Raw genomic sequence first — 22,034 nt, 5'->3', positions numbered from 1 at the left:
GATGCAAGTTACTAACTATGCCTGTACTTGCAATTCCTAAGATGTCACAGTCTGAACGTACATACTGTGAAGAGTTTCAAATCAGACAATGATACGATTCTCTGTGAATGTGGAAGTGAGTTTTTCATTATGCTAAAATAGGAATCCTGATTTTTTTTTGTTTTTCCAAATAATTTGAAAACAATCTACAGAATTAATTTTAAAAGCTTATTTTAATATAAAGTTTCATATTTAAACTATAACCAGACATTTTTTGCTTACTTCAAAGAGAGTTTGCGTGCCAGCACCTGCTGTTCATTCGCCCTCTATCCTTGCAGTTTAATGGAAAAGCCCAGAAGAGTGTGTGGTAACTGATGTTTTTCCATGATACCATAATGATGAGCTTTGGAACTTTTTAGCTGAGGTAAATTATGTTTACCAGAGGGAAAATATATTTCTTAATGATTGACAGCAGGATTTAAGTGCGTCCCAGAACATACTTTTTGAAGGCCCATGACTTTTTTCCAAGTGACTGAAAGTTGCTGATAGGTCAAAGACAGAGAATCATTTTTGATTTCAATGCCACAGGACATCAACTAGCAACATATTAAAACAGTACATTGGGGATGCAGAGTTTCACTGCAGACATTCACAGAATAGATCTATTTATAGCCGTCTTGGTTAATCCTTGCCACTGGACCAAGATCTAGCTCTGTCAAGCCCGTGTGGTGGCTAATGTGCAACGGCCACACCACGTTAAAAAAATTCACGCACAGGCATCTTCCACCCTTCAGGATATAGTTCGGGTCCTTAATTGAAACACCCGTGAACTCGTCCTTTTTTGGCGTGGAAGCAAGTCATCCTTGTTTCGAGGGACCGCCTATGATAATGATGATGAGATCTATTTATATATGTGGTATTTATTTATCTAGTTGCAGTGGATAAGAAAAACACTAAGGGGGACAAAACTTCTGGAACCCAATTCCATCATCATCGCTTCCTGGAGACACCGTCAATCTCATTCCAAATCTCAGGGATAGGTTTATTTTAATATTTAGGGCAGATGGCGGCCATCTGTAGTGGGGGGTACAATGACCTGCCTTGGAAGAGGTGCCAGAAAGTCAGAGTAGCACTTTATTGTTCCATCAGAAGCCAAAGGCCCTTATAAGGTCAAAGATTGAAATGTAAATTCCCTTTCAGGGAACCCAATGCCCCATTCATGCAATGGAACATACCTCTGCTAAGCAGAATTCCCGAGGTAGTCCTGGAACTACTAGGACACATCCCAAGCTGGCTGAGGAAGTGGGAGGGCAGTCGGATGACTTGCTTACATCCTCTCACCCCGATCAGAATTTGGAATGTTGCATTAGTGGGGAGGAAATCTAGTAGATCCAGGTTCTGCTCCAAATTATTACTGCCCATGAGGATCTGTCCAAAAAACCAGGTACTTGATAAATCCAGGAACCAATGAAAAAAACTTCCTTCACAGTTTAAGTTGGAGCTCTTACACACCTTTTCAAATTCTTTTATTCTAGATGTGCACCGTGGCTGTCATTTTTACACCACAGCAATTCTTCTCTCTCTCTCTCTCTCTCTCTCTCTCTCTCCCACCCACCCACCCACCCCCCCCCCCCGCAGAACAACATAATAAGAACATAAGTAGGCCAATTGGCCCCTCGAGCCTGCTCCGCCATTCAATAAGATTGTGGCTGATCCTCAACCTCAAATCCACTTTCTCACCCAATCCCCATATCCCTCGATTGCCCGAGAGTCCAAAAATCTATCAATCTCAGCTTTGAATATACTCAATGACTCAGCATCCGCAGCCCTTCGGGGTACAGAATTCCAAAGACTCAGAACCCTCTAAGTGAAGAAATTCCTCTTCATCTCACTTTTAAAAGGCCAACCCTTATCCTGAGATTATGTTCCCTAGTTCTACACTCTCCAAGCAGGGAAATCAATCTATCAGCATCTAGCCTGTCAATTGCCCTCAGAATCTTATATGTTTCAATCAGATCATCTCTCATTCCTTTAAACTCCAGAGAGTATAGACCCAATCTACTCAATTTCTCGTCACAGGACAACCCTCTCATCCCAGGAATCAATCTAGTGAACCTTCGTTACACCGTCTCCAAGGCAAGTTTATCCTTTCTTAGATAAGACCAAAACTGTGCACAGTACACCAGGGGCCGGATTTTCGGCTTTCGGGTTATTTCGGCGAAAACGGTAGCGATGTGTGAAACTTACCATTTCGCTGCGCTATTGATTTAGGCTGAACTTTTGGGTTTTACGTTTGTGCTAGGGGTAAGTGGGGTGTTGCACAAGGATACGAAACGCAAAAACGTGAGTTTCGCCAAATTTAGTCACGGTGAAAACCCGGTCGCAAACTTCCCGAAAATCCGGCCCCTGGTGTGGTCTCACCAAAGTCCCGTACAATTGTAGCAAGACTTCCTTACTCTTGTACTCTAACTCCCTTGAAATAAAGGCCAACTTGCCATTTGCCTTCCTTATTGTTTGCTGAACCTGCATGCTAGCACTCTTGTGTTTCCTGTACTAGGACATCCAAAGCTCTCTGAACACCAACATTTAATAGTTTCTCTATTTAAAAAATATTCTATTTTCCTATTTTTCCTACCGAAATGAATAACCTCACATTTCCCCAGATTATACTCTATCTGCCACCTTATACCCCACTCACTTAACCTGCCTATACCCCTTTGCAGGCACTGGGGCCGAAATTCAGGGGCCAGATAAGGCCCGTTACTGCAGTTTTGCGGCGGAATCGAGTGGCCGCCACGTTGCAATTCATTGGCCGCCACAATCCAAATTCACCTCAGGGATTTTTCGGGCGCTCCCCACTTCCGCCCCGCTGCTGCCGACCGCCCCAAGCGTGTCATCAAAGCACCTCAAAAAATCGACGAGCCGCCGCATGGTGTCCACACCCCCCCCCGGCCGACAGCTTTTCTGTTAATTCACCTTGTTTTTTGTCTGTGAGCCATGGCAGCGCGCTGGCCCTTCAAGGGGAGGGTGCACTGCTGCGGCCGCCATGCTTGTTTTTGCTAGACAGCTTCCCAATCGGCCGGACATTTATCGCCCGGGCCACCAACTGGCAGCCCTTGGGTGCCAGGCCGCTTGTCCAGCCAAAACCCTCCCTGGTGGCCCAGTGGCCAAACCATAAAAACGCTGCTTCTCTCCCAAGAGACGTGGTGACGCACACTCGCACTGACGTCACCACTGCTCCGCTGCTGAGCGGCGGAGACTCTGCTCCGCCCCCACGTCCGCCCCTCACCAGCACTTCCGCCCTCATTAAGACCGGCTTCCAGTCTGATCCGCAAAAAATGGCAGAGAAGAAAATCAATTGAGAGCCCGCCTCATCAGACCCAACGGTAAAAACTTCTTTAAAAAAAAAGGTAGGTGCGCCAGCTTGCTGGGGGTCCTGAATTTCGGCCCCGCTGTGTTCTCACAGCTTACTGTCCCACCTAGCTTTGTATCGTCAGCAAACTTGGACACATTACACTCGGTCCCTTCATCGAAGTCATCAATATAGATTGTAAATAGCTGAAGCTCAAGCACTGATCTTTGCGGCATCCCACTAATTACAGCCTGTCAACCTGAAAATGACTCGTTTATCTCTGCTCTCTGTCCGTTAACCAATACATTATCCATGCTAATAGATTACCCCCAATCTCATGAGCCCTTATCTTGCTTAACAACCTTTTATGTGGCACTTTATCAAATGTCTTTTGGAAATCAAATAAACTACATCGACTGGTTTCCCTTTATCTACCCTGCTAGTTACACCCTCAAAAAACGAACACATTTCTCAAACACAATTTCCCTTTTATAAAACCATTTTGACCCTGCTTAATCATATTATGATTTTCTAAATGCCCTGTTACCACTTCCTTAATAATGGAATAGCATTTTCCTAATGACTGATGTCAGGCTAACTGGCCTTAGTTCCCTGTTTGCTTTCTCCCTCCTTTCTTGAATAGCGGGGTTATATTTGCTACCTTCCAATGACCTCAGACTGTGATTACTTCAAGCAACTAGATTTTCTAACTTGAATTGACTGACCAACTTAAACACTGCTCCAGCATAGCAACAAAATACTAGGTAATGCATCACATAGTCTAATACCTATCATTCAAGTTAATATAAGCAATGCCATGGGAGATCAGCTGGTACATGTAAGTAGTCTGGAACAGCAGGCTACAGAATGAAAAAAATATATTTTAAACCAGTATAGTATGTGCTGAAAGTAATACGGAATCTTGCCATATCCTCGATCTCTTCGACTGGCAGCAAAGTAAAAGACTTAATTTGAAAAATACAAGTCAAGTTTATTAATAAGTAATGTTAACAAAAGTAAGATTAAAACCAGCAGATTTTGGTTAAATACAACAATGTCTCTTTTAAAACAATAAAGTCTTAAAGTCTTTTCACATATCTTTGTGGTATGGCTTGAGACGTGTGTCCTGAATGAAAAGCTTTTACAGGAGAAATTAACTCTATAGAAGTACTTTATTAGCCCTTGCCAGTACAGCAAGGGAAGTGAAAAACAAGTGTTATTCCCCTCGGTTAGATATTTTCTTTCTCTCTGTTACATCTGATAAAAAGGAAGATTGACAGAAATCATTCACAATTAATCAAAGCTGAAAAATACTTCTTGCAGTGACAGACCCATCAATCAAGTTACATTTCATGGGTGTTAAGACAGTCCCCTAGAAATTAGACAAGCAATTCACACATCATCGCTTTATAGTCAAACTGTGAGACTCGTACACACAGGATCCTCTTATGGGACCGTTGAAAAGGACAGAGAAGCATGGGCAATCTTTGGAACAGAGGAGACTGAGGGAAGACTTAATTGAGGTGTATAAAATTATGAGGGACCTAGATCGAGTGGATATGAAGGACTTCTTAACAGGGAGATCAATAACCAGGGGGCATAGATTTAAAGTAATTGGTAGAAGGGTTAAAGGGCAGTTGAGAACTTTTTTCATCCAGAGCCTGAAAGGGTGGTACAGGCAGAAACCCTCATCGCATTTAAGAAGTACTTGTATATGCACATGAAGTGCCGTAACCTACAGGGTTATGGACAAAGAGCTGGAAAGTGGGATTAAATGGAATAGCTTTTTCGGCCACCACAGACACAATGGGCCGAATGACCTCCTTCTGTGCTGTAAATTTCTATGATTCAATGACCAGTGATCACTATTAATTACGTTTTTTATTCGTTCATGGGATGTGTGTCGCTGGCAAGCCAACATTTATTGCCCATCCCCAATTGTCCTGGAGAAGGTGGTAGTGAGCCACCTCCTTGAACCATTACTGTCCGTGTGGTGAAGGTACTCCCACACAGTGCTGTTTGATAGGGAGTTCCAGGATTTTGATCCAGCAATGTTGAAGGAACAGCAATATATTTCCAAGTCAGAATGGTGTGTAACTTGGAGGGGAACTTGGTAGACGCGGGTAGATTTTTTGTCTCCCAACATTTGTTAAGCAATCAATATAAACAACTCTTTGATAAAGTTACCTACATACTATCCAGGGATGCAGATTTGCTTCACCCCCACACAATGGAATAGTGCTCTCAATCAGCCACCACAAAAACTACTTTAAAAGCCAAGAAGGCATTGGACTGATTATGAATGAATTCAAAATATATAATTTGGAGATTCTTAAGGTTTGAAACAGTACAGATCTCTGATCTGTCATAAATGTTAAATCGAGAGCGTGTTTCCTGTCATGTGTGTCTATATACAAATCTCTGTCACATTTGATACAAATTGGTTCGAATTTCATATTCATACAATACCAAATGGAGATGGACTAATCAACAATTAACAAGCAGAAAAGAAAATGGTTAATCACTAAATGCAATTATATAGGGCCTTGGTGAGGCCACACTTGGAGTACGGTGTACAGCTTTGGTCTCCTTACCTAAGGAAGGATATACTTGACTTGGAGAGAGTACAGTGAAGGTTCATTAGACTGATTCCTGGATGAGGGAATTGTCCTATGGAAAGAGATTGAGTAGACTAGGCCTATATTTCCTTGGGTTTAGAAGAATGAGAAAGTGATCGCACTGAAACATCTAGGGCTGGATTTTTGGGGCGCTAGCATCTCAGTTAGCGCTCCAGAGGGGCGGTAAATGGCTTTTCCAGGCAGAACGCCAGGCATACAGCTTTTACCATCCAACCGGCATTTTTGACTAATGGTTTGCGGCAGCGCAAAAATTTACCCTCCTGCCCTCGAGTTCCACTGAGATCATGTTGTCAATCTTCGTGCAATGCTGCGCTAGCACCCCTAATGCAAAATTTAGCCTTACATCTCATTAAACGCCCGCCCCAGAGCGCAGCAGGCATTATTGGCAGCGTTGTGAAACAGGAAAATGACAATCCGCTATCACACTTCACAGTCACTGCAACAGATGCGCCTATAACGCTGTGTGGAGCTGAGACTTGCAATGGACACTTTTATCTGACATTACAATGTCCTTACAGGGTCCGTGAGAGAATTTAATGGGGCCAATATTAGTTTGCCAGCGTCTCATTCTGCATGCTATTGTCAGGCGGCATCAAGCTGGAAGAAGGCTGCTGGCCATGTTGGGCAAGGGATGAGAGGCCAAAGACATCTGGGGAGGAGGCCTTACCCACCATGGGTTTACAGGCACCAACGCTCATTCCTCCAGCTATCTGAGGAGCAGTGTGTGATAAGACTGCATTTCCGAAAGGAAATGGTGACAGAGATATGCCATCTCCTACAGGCAGACGTACAGCCTTCCAGTGCCAACAGGACTGCGCTGATCATCGCAGTGAAGATTACTGTGCCGCTGGTCTTCTATGGTTCTGGCTCTCTTGAGGCAACAGCATGGGATATATGCAAACGCACGTCAGCACCGCATACTGGACTGGTTTGCTTGGATGGAGAAAGTTGAGGGATGCATCTAATACTGACCATGTTTTGTGCCACAATAAAGGCACATCTACGCTGAGCTTTGCAATGATACACATGACAGCTACAGCAAACGGTGTAAGTGAAATATTTATGTGAAAAATTTACAAACAACTCCCCTCCCCCAAACAAGATCAAACAATACTATAAAGCTACAAAAGCAAACAAAAGAAGGAACAGCATTCTGCTACAAGAAACATTATAACAACTTCATTCATAACCAAGAACTATTTACAGGAATACTTTACACATCTCAGGGTTTCAGGGTTTTCCCAACCCTTAATGGGTCTTCTCCAGACATTTCCTCCCCTCCCCCCCCCCACTCACACCTGGTGCTCCTCCTCAATGAGGCCTCAGTGCCTACAGCAAGGCTGCTTGAGGGCTGCTGTGTAAAAGGGCAGACAATCAGACAGCCTAGGTCGATACCCTGGACCAGCTCTGGGCCTGGAAAGCCCGGCTACAGACTGCTCACCTCAACATCTGCATAAGCAGTTTCCGATTGCTCTGGTGTGGACCACGTAAGGTGCATGGTCTGAGAATCAGTGGTGGGATCCGGAATGCGGTCACCCTGAGGAATGACAGCACCTTCCATCTCCTGGGAACCACTTACACTCAGACGGGGCTGGACCTCAGCATCTGGAACACGATGTGTCACCACAACTTCCTGGTCTGCTTCGGCAGTGTCACTTCCCCGTTGGACAGTGGGGAAGACAGAGTATGGCAACAGTCATCGACCGCATCACATCACTGAGCTGCACTGTCGCTTGTGCCTGTGATACCATTGATTCTGCAACGTGATCAAGGACACGCGTCACACACTCTGGCACTCCACAGTCACTGCTGGAGGCCATCTGCCTCTGTGCGTGGTCAATGATGGCTCTGCTGGAGATGCAGGGACAATGCATGAGGCAGCCTCCACAACACTCACAGCAAGTTTGTCGATGCTCTCGGGGATCTTAACCAATGCATCCATGAGCACGTGGTGCATCTGTGTGTTTTCACTGGAAATTGCCACCAAGTCCAGGTCCTCGTCTGCCTGTTCTTCAGTAGGACTTCTTTGCCAACTCCCTCTGTGGAGAGCTGGCCTCCGTGCTTCCCCTCCCGCTTGCCGTTGTTGTAGGCCACTGGGGCCAGGAGCCTGAGAGTCGTGCAACCCCTGAAAATCAGGCTCTTCCCCAGATGTTGTCACCGCTTGAGTGGCGACTGCTGGGCTCTGTGCTTCAGGCTGCAGACCTTCATCATCTCACTTATCGTCTGCACCATTCCCAGGTGTAGAAAGCTCTCAAGAAGGCATTGCAGGTTGTGGCTGGTCATCTGGAAGCACAAAAGAACAGACATGTGGTTATCAGAAGGGGAGTGGGAAGGGTGATAGGAGGAAGGTGGTATTGCAGATGTAGATGTAAAGGGGCTAGCCGACTTCATATTAGGTGTCAATGAAGTTACATCAGTCGCGTGTTCCATTCACATACCCTCACTACCCAAAGGAAGCTCGGTATCGATCCTGGCAACAGTGCAAACGTGTGTGCCCAAGAAGGCCAAGACTCGTTCCTCAACTTCAGTGAGATCGAGGAGCTCAGGCTCTCCACCTCCAGTTCGGAGTTGCTCCCGTCTATTGTGGGCGAGTTTCGCCTGTAAAAAGAACAAGAAGGGTTCAGTAAGGGCCCACCTCCTGCTGTGCCACATATGCCTTCCATACTTCAATAGCTGCGACTGTGTGCATGTGTAAATGTCTTCCCTTCAATCTGTGTGGCTGTTGAGTAAGACTTTACAAACACTGGGAAGGAGGTGAGAGGCAAGTAGAATAGCAGCTGACAGTGATGTAAATGAAATGCATATCATCAGTGTCACTGCAGTTCGAGGAGGTTTGACAATGATAAGGGCACAAGAGGAAATGTGCATGCTGAATACAGAAATAATCGCTGGGGAAGATTAAGAGTTCAGCTTTCTGCTGCATTCTACAACCCACATCATGGTCTGCAACACGTTGAGAAGGGGCAGTTCCATCAAACATTTGGTGTCTTTGTAGCATGGAAGGCCTACATAGATGTTAAGCGTACTCACCCGGATGATCCTCGTGAGGACGTTGAATTTCTTTCTGCATTGAGGGCCAGTCCTGGCCACAATGTCAGCTGCAGAGACTTCCTGTGCTATCTCACGCCATATCCATTTGTAAATGCTGGCCAGCGATCTCCTTTCCCCAACAAATGCAAGAATCTCCACCTCCTTTCCACAGCAGTAACTAAGGCCTCCTGGCACACTGCCTGAGCTGTTGCTGCCCATCTCTGCAGAAGTGCAACTACTTGGCCGGATCTTCTGCACATGCGCGCAGGAAACCGCTGTGCTTAGAAATATCGATTGTGTCCGGAAAACTCGAAATGCATCTGCGTATGCGCAAAATGATGACCTTGTTTACCGCCGTGATTTTCGGGCGCTAAAAGTTCCTGGTGTAACGCCTGATTTAGCGCCCCCGACCATCGAACCCGTTTTTTTGGCCAATTTTTCAGACTAGGGTGCAAACTGTTCCCAGGAGGTATCAAGACCATCCTGTCGCCATTATCACCCCAAAATCACCAAAGCCCAAAATCAAGCCCATAAAATTCTTAAAGGGCTTGACATGGTAGATGCTGGATTGCTGGATGTTTTCACTTTAAGGGTTGTGAATCTTTGGAATTCTCCACCCTCTGTGGATGCTCAGTTGTTGAGTATATTCAAGACAGAGATCGATAGATTTTTAGATACCAAGGAAATCAAGGGACATGGGGATAGGATGGGAAAGTGGAGCTGAGATAGAAGATCAGCCATGATCTTATTGAATGGCAGAGCAGGGTCCAAAGGCCAAATGCTCTACTGCTGCTTCTATTTCTTATGTTCTTAAAAAAGTCCAGTCAACAACAGCTCCTAAAAAAAAAAATGCAAACCAATCAAATTTTCAAAATTAGCATCATTAGCTCTAAACTATGCTGGGAACAAAATGCTGGAAATAAGGTTTCCAACATAATAAATACATTAAAAATTACAACATTTAAAAAATGATTAAGTTTAACTAAACAACACCACTTTGTTTGTCAGAAATGTTTGAAATAATGTTTTTAATCAGAAAGCTAAGTGAGAAGACTCAGCTTGGACTTCATAGGAATTCCCAGAGCCATCATGCTCAGCTAAAAAGACTCATCAGGTTTAATGCTACAGCTCCCTGTATTTGTGCTTATGACTTGCAGACTGGGCATTGACGGAGCATGCTTGGACTGGCTTATTCTTAGCCCAACCCCTTGAGCACTCTATTTCAATGGAATTACTGCAGATAAAAATCTTTAGGGAAGCCATTTTTAGAATCAGTTAAGGTAATTTGAATTTGTATTTTTTTGTATAAACATCAAAAACAGCAAGAACTTTTCATTTTTTTCTGAAGCCACTTTGAAAGCAAAAATGGTGTACACTAGTTACTAGTTTATCTCTCACAACTACAGTCAGTAAATACATTTAGAGACAGATTCAGATGAGAAGAAAAGAACAAAAGAATTTGTATTTGTATAGCACCTGTCACGTTCTCAGAATGCCTCAAAGCACTTCAATGCCAATGAATTACTTTGGAAGCGCAGTCACTGTCATCTTGAAGGCAAACATAGCAGCCAAATTGTACAAAAGCTGTCAAGTGAGAATGAACTCAGACCAGGTTTTCATATTTTGCAATGTATTCCACATACACAAGTTGCATTCTTTTAGTTATCTCAGAACTCAAAACCAAGCATTATTCTTAAAAACGAGAGCAAGTTGTGGAAGGATCTACTGTTATTCAAGTTAGGAGGTAGGTTGTGAATAAAAGTGCTGATTTAAACATATATAATTAAATAGAATCTATTGCTAATATTAAGTCATGTTGCCGAGATATTTGGTAAAGTGGCAACTAAGTTCAATATTTCCTCAAACTTTATAAAATTATGCTATAAAAATCTACAGCTTAAACAGATGGTAAGGAAGGAGCTGCCCTTTCATCTTACACAGAGATTTAATTATTTATATAAATGCCGTATTTCCCCTAAATGCAGTTTGTGGGTAAAGTCAACAGTACTTTCCGGGAACCAGTCAAAATACACTCAAAGCATTGGCTCCAAGGAAATTTCTTTCAAATGTCTTTCCAAATTTTTGCGATGGTGTTGTGCACATTGCAGCATTCCCCATTTCAACGCCGAGTGAGGTCTGCTTGCAATTACAAAAAACACATTATTCTGTGGAGGGAAATTGGTTGACTCTAAAAAGTATAATGCTTATCAGTGTTTTGTGTGGTTTCATCCATGGGAGGTTGTGTTCAAGTCCACATCATAGAAATGAGACAGGAGCTCAGTGGCCATTGCTCCAGCTGATTCCTTGACAGTTTCAAATGTACAGTAAAAGCTCCCACCTGACAGATCATCACTTTCTTCAGCCACAAGCTGTATTTCAGTCCATTTCCAGCACAGATTCTGCAGGCTTTCCACTTTCCATTCTCCATCTAGTGTCACCTCATTGGAAGAACTCTCTCATCTGTCATCTCAACTACACCTGCCATCTATTCCATCAACATGGGTGCCCTTTATACTGTCTAACCTTGGTCTTCTGAATCTGACCACGATCAGCCCCAACACCAGCAGCACCAGGCATACCAGCAGCACCAACAACAACCTCCTCTGCAATCACCTGATGCTGCACAGGACCGAGGGCATCAGCACCCAAGCAAATTGCTACCCAGGAGGTCAGAGATGGCCTCACCATTGCCAGATTTACTTAACTTGAAGCTGTACACCCTGCCTGCCACATGATGCATCAGGTTGGCATCACCCCACACCAATACCATAAAGCATCCCTACAATGTCCAAGCCATTCCTTTCACAATCACAATCATTGCGGGGGGGCACCATTATGTCTCACCATTCACAATTCACTTAGCCACTTCCAAACGTGCACACAAATCTGTCCAAGAATATAAAGTGTTGAAAATAAAGGTTTCAATGTTTGACAACACATTAACAGAAATCTTACATGAACATTGGCTAAAAGACCCAAGTGGCTACCCTTGTGTGTTATTAGTTGGTATGATTGCACTTGGAAGAGGATGAGTATGAGGGATGGCTAGTGAGATGGGGATGTGATAATGTAGATAGAGGGGGATGTGATAATGTAGAGTGGGATGGGTGGAGGTGCAAGGTATGTTGGTGTAAGGATGTGCAGGGGTAGGGTACAGAAGGTAGAGTAATGGGGACGTGATGAGAGGCACAGCAGGATGAAGGGGAGTGTGGCTTTGCACTATTGTTTCGTGATCTAATGAGATCATTGAAAGGTTTGCACCCCTGCACCCAGGTCCTTGCTTGTGCCCTCCTGTGCAATGTGCAGCCAGACTGTTAGAATTCTGCGGAGGTGTCTTCTGTCCATCGGAAGGGAAGAGGACCACCCTGTGTGCTCTGACTCTCTTCCCTCCAGAAGTATATGGAGGGAGTCATAGGAAACCTGGGTGCAGCCCTGCACCACTGCGCAGTCATTATCAGTGTTTGCTGCACTTCAATGCAGTAGAACACTGACAGCACAAATGTCAAAATAAAGTTGGCCACGGTCCCTTTAAGAAAATTGGCTGATGCCACATTATGAAATGATGTCACCAGACCTGTTTCCTCTAATTGGGCGGGCTTAACAAGCTGCATCAACGGAAAGTCATTTCACAGTGCGGGATGGAGCCAGCAGCAGGGCCGCGACCCGTCATGGACCTGTTGAGGCAAGTAAAATCGCGGCCTTCATGTGGGTTTATGCTGCTAAAATGAGGAGAGCGTACTCGGACAGCAAATTTTGCTAAAGGATGGTCTTAATCAGACTTAACCCAATACAAATTATTTTCTAGTCAAGGTCATTTTGACCTCCCAAAAATGCAATTCTGGACAAAACCTATTTGAATTGAAAGTATCTGTCATGCAGATGTGTAACTTTACAGCATGCGTGACTTTGATAAAGAGGTATATCTACAGTATCAGAACCTCCTCTGGGAATCCGCTTACAAATAAGACACCAGTACCGAAACAAATGAAAACACTCTCTAGAATAATGTTGTACAATAATAAGCTTGATTAATTAGCCATGAACAGTAAATTCTCTGCAGCCTCAGTTTTAACATGCAGTGTGCTCATAACAATTGAGTGTGATTTACAACACTCCTGTCTTATTAGAATCCCCCTTCTCCCAGCAATGCCACCTTTATTTTGTTTTTTTAAAAAAAAGGACTAGCATGTTTTTTTTTAATTCTGAAGCTTGTGTCATTATGAACTTTTGTCTTGCAGGATCAAAAATAATGCCGGCAGATTTCTGGTCTACCAACAACTTGCATAATACCAAACATAAACACTGCCATCTGTAACAACTTAGGGGGTTACTAGGCATCTTCACCCTTGTAAGCAGGGCACTAATAGTAAAGAAATATGACTTGAGAATAGCTGTGATTTTTTTTTAATTATAAAAATTTACTTAAAAAGTGAATAACTGAATTTAAATATTGCAGATTTATCTGTGCATTAATACAATATAGTGCTAAAGTACAACAGCACACTGGTCAGAATTTTGTCTGAATTTATTAAATCTAATTCATATTTAATTAATTTCCAGAGCTCCTTCATTGTTCCACGTTCCCTGCTGGTCAAAGCTGTGTATTTCTTTTGAGTAACATGCAATTTATCTGCGGCTCTCATTTTTTTTGATTGCCATTTAAATTTGGCTCACAAATATGATCTGACATATCTGCATAGTGTTCAAAATACAGCCTACAAAATCACATGCTGAGAGTTATCTCATGGGTTGAACAATGCTGCCTGTAAGGTCATACAGGCTTTATCCTCAAGTACTTGTCTCAAATAAGCCGTGGGAAAATTATCCCACGACAACTGCCTTCTGATCAAAGTCATTCTTTGATTTGTAAAGGCTGAGGCACCCTCAACTCCCAGCACCACTCCTACTTCACTTAAAGCAATAAGCAATGCAAGGTGCTGAAAGTCAAGGATGAAAACGGAGAAATATCACGTTTCAAAACAAGCTATAGAAACACCACAAAAATGGTGTTTCTAATGGAGAGGATAAGCACTGCTTACAAAGTTTTTTTAACAAGAAAATTTAGCATTCTTATGTTAGTTCTGTGCTGATTTGAGTGGAAGTGCAAAGTTGAATGTGACGATTGGGTTTGGGAGTTATGCTGAAGTATGAAATAGCAGGGGAGGAAAGAAACAATTGGGCTATGGAAAAGTTGATAAGTAGTAAGTAGAAAATAGGTTACCGTGGCAACTGGTTGGTAAAAGTGATGAAAAGTGACAGAAAGAATTTGGTGATGAGAAGTTTGCACTAAGAGATTAGAGTGATGAGGTCTGAGCAGGAAATGAGGAGTTAGGGCAGCAACAATGAAGAGCATAGCAAAGGCCATGTTAGTTAGGAAAGGTAAAAAAATCATAATTATATTGTGGGCAGGAGTCTTGGGACAGAAAAGTAGAAACACTTTGTGAGAGAGAGAGAGAGAGAGAGAGAGAGAGAGAAAGAAAGTGAGAGAAAGACTTAAAAAATCATTAAATACTGGGGAAGGGAACTTATAACCAAACAGCAAAGTGTACTAGAAACAGACACGGAGTGGTATGAGAAAAAACTTACTGACAGTAAAAAATCTCACAAATGTCAAGAATGGGAATAAAAGCGAATAACAGATCTAGTTTTAAAAAAATGGGAGAGATAAAAGAGCTACTTAGAAATAGAAATGCTGGGAGCAAGAGTAAAGAACACACGAATAAAAAGCAAAATACCGCAGACACTGATCGATAGAATTTTGGGCATTAAGGGATAGGGCGGGAAAGTGGAGTTGATGTAGATCAGCCATGACCATACTGAATGGCGGAGTAGGCTTGAGGGGGCATATGTCCTACTCCTGCTTTTTTTATGTTCTTAAAGACAGAAAAAATCAGGAAATTCATAGCAGCTCAGTCAGCTTCCAGGATGCTCTGACAGAACAATGACGGTGGTGTCAATGTCTTTAATAATTTCTGTAGCTAAAAACTGGTAAAGGAATTACGTATGGTACAAAGGAATGATCACAATGTTGTAAATATGTTTAATGTTGAATAAATCCAAGTTTTTAAAAAATAGTGCCCGATCCGGTTTGGACTCGGAAGCTGAGCCGATTTAGGCTTGGTTAGTACCGTAGGATTTTAAACTTCTACAACCGATGAGCACCGTAAGGATTGGAGTGCACAGTGAACACAGGTAATAATAATTAAGTTTATAAGTTTCCTTTGTTTTTATATATGGTTTCGTTCTTTATTAGTTATGCCTCTCTCAAAAGGGGGTACTTTTTCTTGGCTTTTGTTTGACACTGGTTTATTTAGAAAAGGCATTTGTGAAGAGAATAGAGAAGTTGCCATTTCGAGTGCAGTCCCTCTTCAGGGTGGACTGGTGTGTAACCATGTTTTAGCAAAGGCTACAATTTTTCTGTTAACACATCTGATCCAATTCTATGGAATGGATGCAAAATAAGAGCATCCCTGTGCTCCATCAATGCTCAGCAACCCAAGGGAGGGTCGTAAGTGTGATGTTGATAGAGAGCACGGAAATAACAAGTTATTTTGAATTTATGTTGGGACTTATACATGATTTGCCATTCTTTGCAGTTATCCTTTTAAGTGCAGGAGACAGTGCTTACCTTCAAATCCAAGTCTTTCCATAAGGTTTAGAGGATACCATATCAGTGGTTTGTTTCCAACTGGTAGGAGGGGCTTTGGGATATTGGAGGTTAGATCCATCATACGGGAGCCCCCACCGGCTGCCATCAACACTGCCTGGAACTCCATTTTATGGCTTTCTATAAAATATATATTTAAACAATAAATACATTAGCTTTCAAAGAACTGTAATGTAGGTGTCCTACAACTTTCAATTGAGGCATTTAATTTATGATTCCATGCCATATTAGAGGTGAAAAACCTCAACTATGGGAATGGTACAATAGTTATGATTGTCAAAAACAGCATGAAGACAATTAACACCATCCTGTCATAAGCCACTTGCTCAGCCTTAATTAGGCCTTGCAAAACCTTGGCATCCTGTTCAATCTATTGCTGAGCTTCATACCCCATAACCTCGACATCACCAAAACTGCTTACTTTCAACTCTGGAACTTCACTCACCTCCAATCCTAATCACCCCTAATACAATTATCCACACTTTCACCACCTTTATTCAATTTCTCCAGTGACCTCCTTCCCTGCACCCTCAATAAATTCCAACTTTGTCCAAAACTCAGTTGCCTGCATCTTGTCCCACATTAAGTTCTACGCACCCTCGAGGCTTATCTGTATGACTCCACGCTGGCTCCTTGTCCTCCCTCACAGTAGATTTAAAATCACTTCAAATCCCAATATAGCTTTGCTGTACCCTAATTCCACAACTTCTAGTATTACATTTAACATTCTCTTCCACATCTTTTGGGACTCCAAATCTAGCCTTTTGTGCGTTCCCTTACCTCCCTTCACCCAAATGTTAATGGCAAAGTCTTTAACCACTTCAGTCATACTCTCTGGAATGCCTTCCTTAAGCACCTCACTACTTCCCTCTCCCTCTTAAAATCTTTTCAACCAAACTTTCAGCCATCTCTCCTAAATTCTTCCACCATGGTTTAGCATTTGTTCCTTTTTATTTTTGCCTCAGTAAAGCTCCTTGGGACAAGTTTATTTTGTTAAATGTGCTATCTATATGCAAATTGTTGATATGTGATATAATGTGGAAGCCCGGAATCACAATTCTTCAACATCAAAGGCCTCTACGCCCAGTATTACGCTGCATAAAAGTAACATATACTGTTTTGATAGAGGCTCTAAGAGGGACTTCTATATTACATGGAGAAATGTCAGAACTTATCATGATGGTTCTTTGTACATAAAGATTTCTTGCTATCTTTAATTCACTTTTATAGGGAACTGTTTCTCAATTCTCCATGGCTCTGTGATTTATCACACTGATCACAGGCTACTTAGATTATTTTGACATTATTTTATGCTCAATCACCAGAAAAACCTGATTTATTTGATTCTTGTCTAGCTTCAATTTATATTATTCATGCTCAATGCTGATGGATCCACTACCCAGTGTGAGGGGCACCCCTACCAATCCCCATCCTGCAAACCCCACCCCTACCCCGCCACCCTAACTTCCCCCACCCCTACCAACTTAACAACCCCACCCTGCCACCCAACCCCTACACCTACCCTGCCAACCCCATCACTCTCCCACCCCTAAACGGCCACCCTAACTTCCCCCACCCCTAACCTGCCACCCTAACTCCCCCAACCACGACCCTGCCACCCCCAAACCGACCCCTACCCTGCCACCCAATCAGCCCCAAACCGACCCCTACCCTGCCACCCAAACAGCCCCAAACCGACCTCTTTCCTGCCACCCCAACCCAGCACTACCCTATCACCCAAACTCCCCCTCCAGCCCTCCCCTGCCACCCTAACTCCCCCACCCCAACCCCGTTACCTTAACTCGACCCACACCTACCCTAACTCCCCACAACCAACCCCTACCCTACCTCCCCGCTCAGCAGCCCCTTCTCCACCCTCCCCACCGCGGGCTCAGGTTCCTCTCGTCTCCCCTCTCCCCGGGCTCGTGCTCGGGAGCGGGTCCCTCTCCCGCGGGTTCAGGACCAGGCTCGGGTTCAAGCCCGGGTCCCTATCCCCGGCTTCGGCTCCGTGCCCAGGTCTTTACCTTCTCGCGGTTTCTATGGCGCAGCCTCGCTCTGCCAACGGAACACGGCAGCCTCCGTCCGTGTCGCAAAACACAGACCTGCCGCAAAGCCGTCACGGGGAGAGCGAGTTTACATGTTGGGGTTTCAATGTTGGTTTTCTGGGGTTTAAATGTTGGATTTCTAGGGATTTAAATGTTGGATTTCTGGAGATTAATGTTTGATTTCTGGATATTAAATGGTGAATTTCTACAACAACAACTTGTATTTACATAGCGCCTTTAACGTAGAGCAACGTCCCAAGGCTCTACTCAGGAGTATTATGAGATAAAACAGTTTGACACCTAGCCGCATAAGTAGAAATTAGCGCAGGTGACCAAAAACTTGATCAAAGAGGTCTGTTTTAAGGAGCATCTTGAAGGAGGAAAGAGAGGCGGAGAGGTTTAGGCAGGGAGTTCCAGAGCTTGGGGCTCAGGCAACAGAAGGCATGGCCATAAATGGTTGAGCGATTTATAATCAAGGATGCTCATGAGGGCAGAATTAGAGGAGTGCAGACAACTCGGAGGGGTTGTGGGGCTGGAGGAGATTACAGAGATAGGGAGGGGCGAGACCATGGAGGGATTTGAAAATAAGGATGAGAATTTTGAAATCGATGCATTGCTTACCTGGAAGCCAATGTAGATCAGCGAGCACAGGGGTGATGGGTGAGCGGGACTTGGTGCGAGTTAGAACACGGGCAGCTAATTTATGAAGGGTAGAATGTGGGAGGCCAGCCAGGAGTGTGCTGGAATAGTCAAGTCTAGAGGTAACAAAGGCATGGATGAGAGTTTCAGCAGCGAATGAGCTGAGACAAGGCGAAGCGGGCGGAAACGGGCGATGTTATGGTGAAAGTAGGTAGTCTTAGTTATGCTGTGAATATGTAGTCAAAAGTTAATTTCAGGGTCAAATATGACACCAAGGTTGCGAACAGCCTGGTTCAGCCTCAGACAGAAGTTGGGGCGAGGGATGGAGTCAGTGGCTAGGGAACGGAGTCCGTGGCAGGGACCGAAAACAATGGCTTTGGTTTTCCCAATATTCAATTGGAGAAAATTTCTACTCATCCAAAACTGGATGTCGGACAAGCAGTCTGACAATTTAGAGAGCGTGCAGGGGTCGAGAGAAGTGGTATTGAGGTAGAGCTGGGTGTCATCAGCGTACATGTGGAAATTGATGCTGTGTTTTTGGATAATGTCGCCAAGGCGCAAAATGTAGATGAGAAATAGGAGGTGACCAAGGGGATCCTTGGATACCAGAGGTAACGATGTGGGGGTGGGAAGAGATGCCGTTGCAGGTGCTTCTCTGGCTACGGTTAGATAGATAAGAATGGAACAAGGCAAGTGCAGTCCCACCCAGCTGAACGATGGTGGCGAGGCTTGGAGAAGGATAGAGTGGTCAACCGTGTCAAAGCCTGCAGATAAGTCAAGAAGGATGAGGAGTGATAGTTTGCTTTTGTCGCAGTCATAAAGGATGTCATTTGTAACTTTGATGAGAGCCGTTTCGGTACTGTGGCAGGCGCGGAATCCGGATTGGAGGGATTCAAACATGGAATTGCGGGAACGATGGGCATGGATTTGAGAGGTGACAACACGTTCAAGGACTTTGGAGAGGAAAGGTAGGTTGGAGATGGGGCGGTAGTTTGCAAGGATGGAGGGGTTGAGGAGAGGGGTGATGATGGCAGATTTGAGGAAGAGGGGGAACAGTACCTGAGGAGAGGGAACCGTTAACAATGTCAGCTAAAATGGGAGCCAGAAAAAGAAGTTGGGTGGTCAGCAGTTTGGTGGGAATAGGGTCAAGGGAGCAGGAAGTGGGTCTCGTGGACAGGATGAGCTCGGAAAGGTCATGAGGGAAGATCGGAGAGAAGTTGGGGAAAGATGTGAGTCTAGGGCAGGGAGCATTCTTAGAGAAAGTTTGGCCCGGTGAGCTAGGGGAAGGAAGGGAAGGGAAGAGGCAGAGGAGGCCAAACTGACGGTCTCAATCTTAGAGACAAAGAATTCTATGAGCTCCTCATACTTATTGTCAGAGGTGAGGGTGGAGACTGGAGCGAAGGGTTTAAATAGACGGTTAACAGTGGAGAATGAATACAAGCCGGGGTTTATCTTTACATTCGATGAGCGAATTTTGACAGGCGAGAACAGGACCTGATAGTGCTTTATGTGGTCCAGTCATATCTGGCGATGAATGGCTAAGCCAGTTGTCCGCCATATCCGTTCAAGTCTGCGTCCTCTGGACTTAAGGGAGTGAAAATCAGGACTGTACCAAGGGGAATGGCTAGGGTGAGCGAGAGTAATTGTTTTAACAGGGCCTACGGCATCAAAGATGGTGGTGAAGGTGTGATTGAGCAGATCGGTAGCCGCAGAAATGTCATGGTGAATGGAGGGCCAAAGTCTGGACAGTTGGGAGTTCACAAGTGCAGTTATAAAATGTCGCTGGAGAAATACCACCAACGATGTCTCCGCAAGATCCTACAAATCCCCTAGGAGGACAGACGCACCGACATTAGCATCCTCGACCAGGCCAACATCCCCAGCATCGAAGCACTGACCACACTTGACTAGCTCCACTGGGCAGGCCACATAGTTCACATGCCAGACACGAGACTCCCAAAGCAAGCGCTCTACATGGAACTCCTTCACGTCAAACGAGCCAAAGGTGGGCAGTGGAAACATTACAAGGACACCCTCAAAGCCTCCCTGATAAAGTGCAACATTCCCACTGACACCTGGGAGACCTTGGCCAAAGACCGCCCTAAGTGGAGGAAGTGCATCTGGGAGGGCGCTAAGCACCTCGAGTCTCGTCGCCGAGAGCATACAGATATCAAGCACAGGCAGTGGAAAGAGCGCGTGGCAAACCAGTCCCACCCACCCCTTCTCTCAACGACTATCTGCCCCACCTGTGACAGAGACTGTGGCTCTCGTATTGGACTGTACAACCACCTAAGAACTCATGTTCAGAGTGGAAGCAAGTCTTCCTCGATTCCGAGGGACTGCCTATGACGATGATGATGTAAGAGAGTCAGGAAAGAGTTGTTTCCAGGAGCAGGCACAGAAGGAGATAGGGTTGGCGGAGGGCGGGGGGGGGCGGTGGTGGAAGGGGATGTGGGTGGAGAGCAATACGAAGAAGCGGTCAGAGATGGTCTTATCTGTGATTGATATGTTGGGAGTAGCGAGGCCACGAGAGATGTCAAGGTTAAGGGGGTGGCCATGAATAATGGGTTGGTGAAGATTACATGGAGGGAGAGATTAAGGGAGGATAGGAGGTGAGTGAACTCAGAGGAGAGAGAGCATGATGAATTTAGATGGCGGGTGAAATCACCGAGGATGAGAAGTCTCTCGGTGCAGAGGCAGAGGGAGGAAAGTAGTGAAGAAATATCGGTAAAGAACGAGAATTTTAAATGAGAGGTAAGAGGGGTGGAATAGAGTGAGATGCTCAAAGGAGGAGAAAGTGCTGGAGGAATAGGCAGACAAACCAAGGTGTGACTTGCTAATGAGAGTTACACTGCCACTATGGCGGTCTGAGCGGGGCAAGTGGTGGAAGGTTTAGCCAGGCAGGGAGGCTTCATTTAAAGGTAAGGTGTCATCATCCTTCAACCAGGTTTCTTGTGTCAGGGCCATGATGTCGATGCCATCATCCACGATAAGCTCATGGATGGGAAGGGCCTTGTTTGCAAGCTAACGGCTGTTCTGGAGGAGATGCGAAGCGGGTCGGTGATGGCTGCCCCACTGCCTGCGTCCACAGGATCAGCGCTGTGGGCGGGGGGGGGGGGGGGGGTGGGGAAGGGTGAGTTGGACAGGGAGATTAGCAAGATTAGCCCCCAGTGGGTGCACTGGGTGGGAAGGTCAGTGAGAGAGTAGGATGGGACAGTTGGGGTAGTGACGAGTGCCTCGATGGACATTCGTAGGATGCCAAGATAGGCACAGAGGGAAGCTGTAGGTTTATCTAGGAGTTTAAATGTTTGATTTCTGGGGTTTAAATGTTTGATTTCTGGGGTTTAAATGTTTGATTTCTGGAGTTTAAATGTTTGATTTCTGGAGTTTAAATGTTTGATTTCTGAGCGTTCTAATGTTTGATTTCTGGGGTTTTAATGTTTGATTTCTGGGGTTTAAATGTTTGATTTCTGGGGTTTAAATGTTTGATTTCTGAGGGTTTAAATGTTGGATTTCTGAGGGTTTAAATGTTGGATTTCTGGGGTTTAAAACTGAAGTTGTTGTTGCAGTTCTAACGTGTGCTTGGTGTTCAGTGTCTTGTGTCTGCCTTGAAACTGAGCAATCTATTCCAGAGATACCCAGAGCCCCTCGTTGCACAACAACTGCTGTGGTTCCCTACGCAC

The 22,034-nt window shown here is 44.6% G+C and overlaps 1 protein-coding gene across 5 annotated transcripts in view; it reads right to left on the bottom strand.

Annotated features, from left to right (window-relative positions):
* The window catches only part of eif2b3 (eukaryotic translation initiation factor 2B, subunit 3 gamma), a 171,475-nt gene that overhangs the window by 115,973 nt on the left and 33,468 nt on the right, over positions 1-22,034 (bottom strand). For 2 of the 5 annotated variants that reach the window (XM_070886754.1, XM_070886758.1), the window contains exons 1-2: positions 17,552-17,677; positions 15,629-15,787 (exon numbers count right to left, since the gene is read on the bottom strand). In XM_070886754.1, coding sequence (XP_070742855.1) covers positions 15,629-15,776 — 148 coding nt within the window. In that variant the 5' untranslated portion in view covers positions 15,777-15,787; positions 17,552-17,677. The other 3 variants (XM_070886757.1, XM_070886756.1, XM_070886755.1) reach the window with 2 other exon arrangements.

This window comes from Pristiophorus japonicus, chromosome 8 (genome assembly GCF_044704955.1).
Source record: "Pristiophorus japonicus isolate sPriJap1 chromosome 8, sPriJap1.hap1, whole genome shotgun sequence".
Lineage (NCBI taxonomy): Eukaryota > Metazoa > Chordata > Chondrichthyes > Pristiophoridae > Pristiophorus > Pristiophorus japonicus.
Note: the sequence above shows the minus strand (reverse complement) of the source record. Positions and strands in the feature narration are given on the sequence as shown.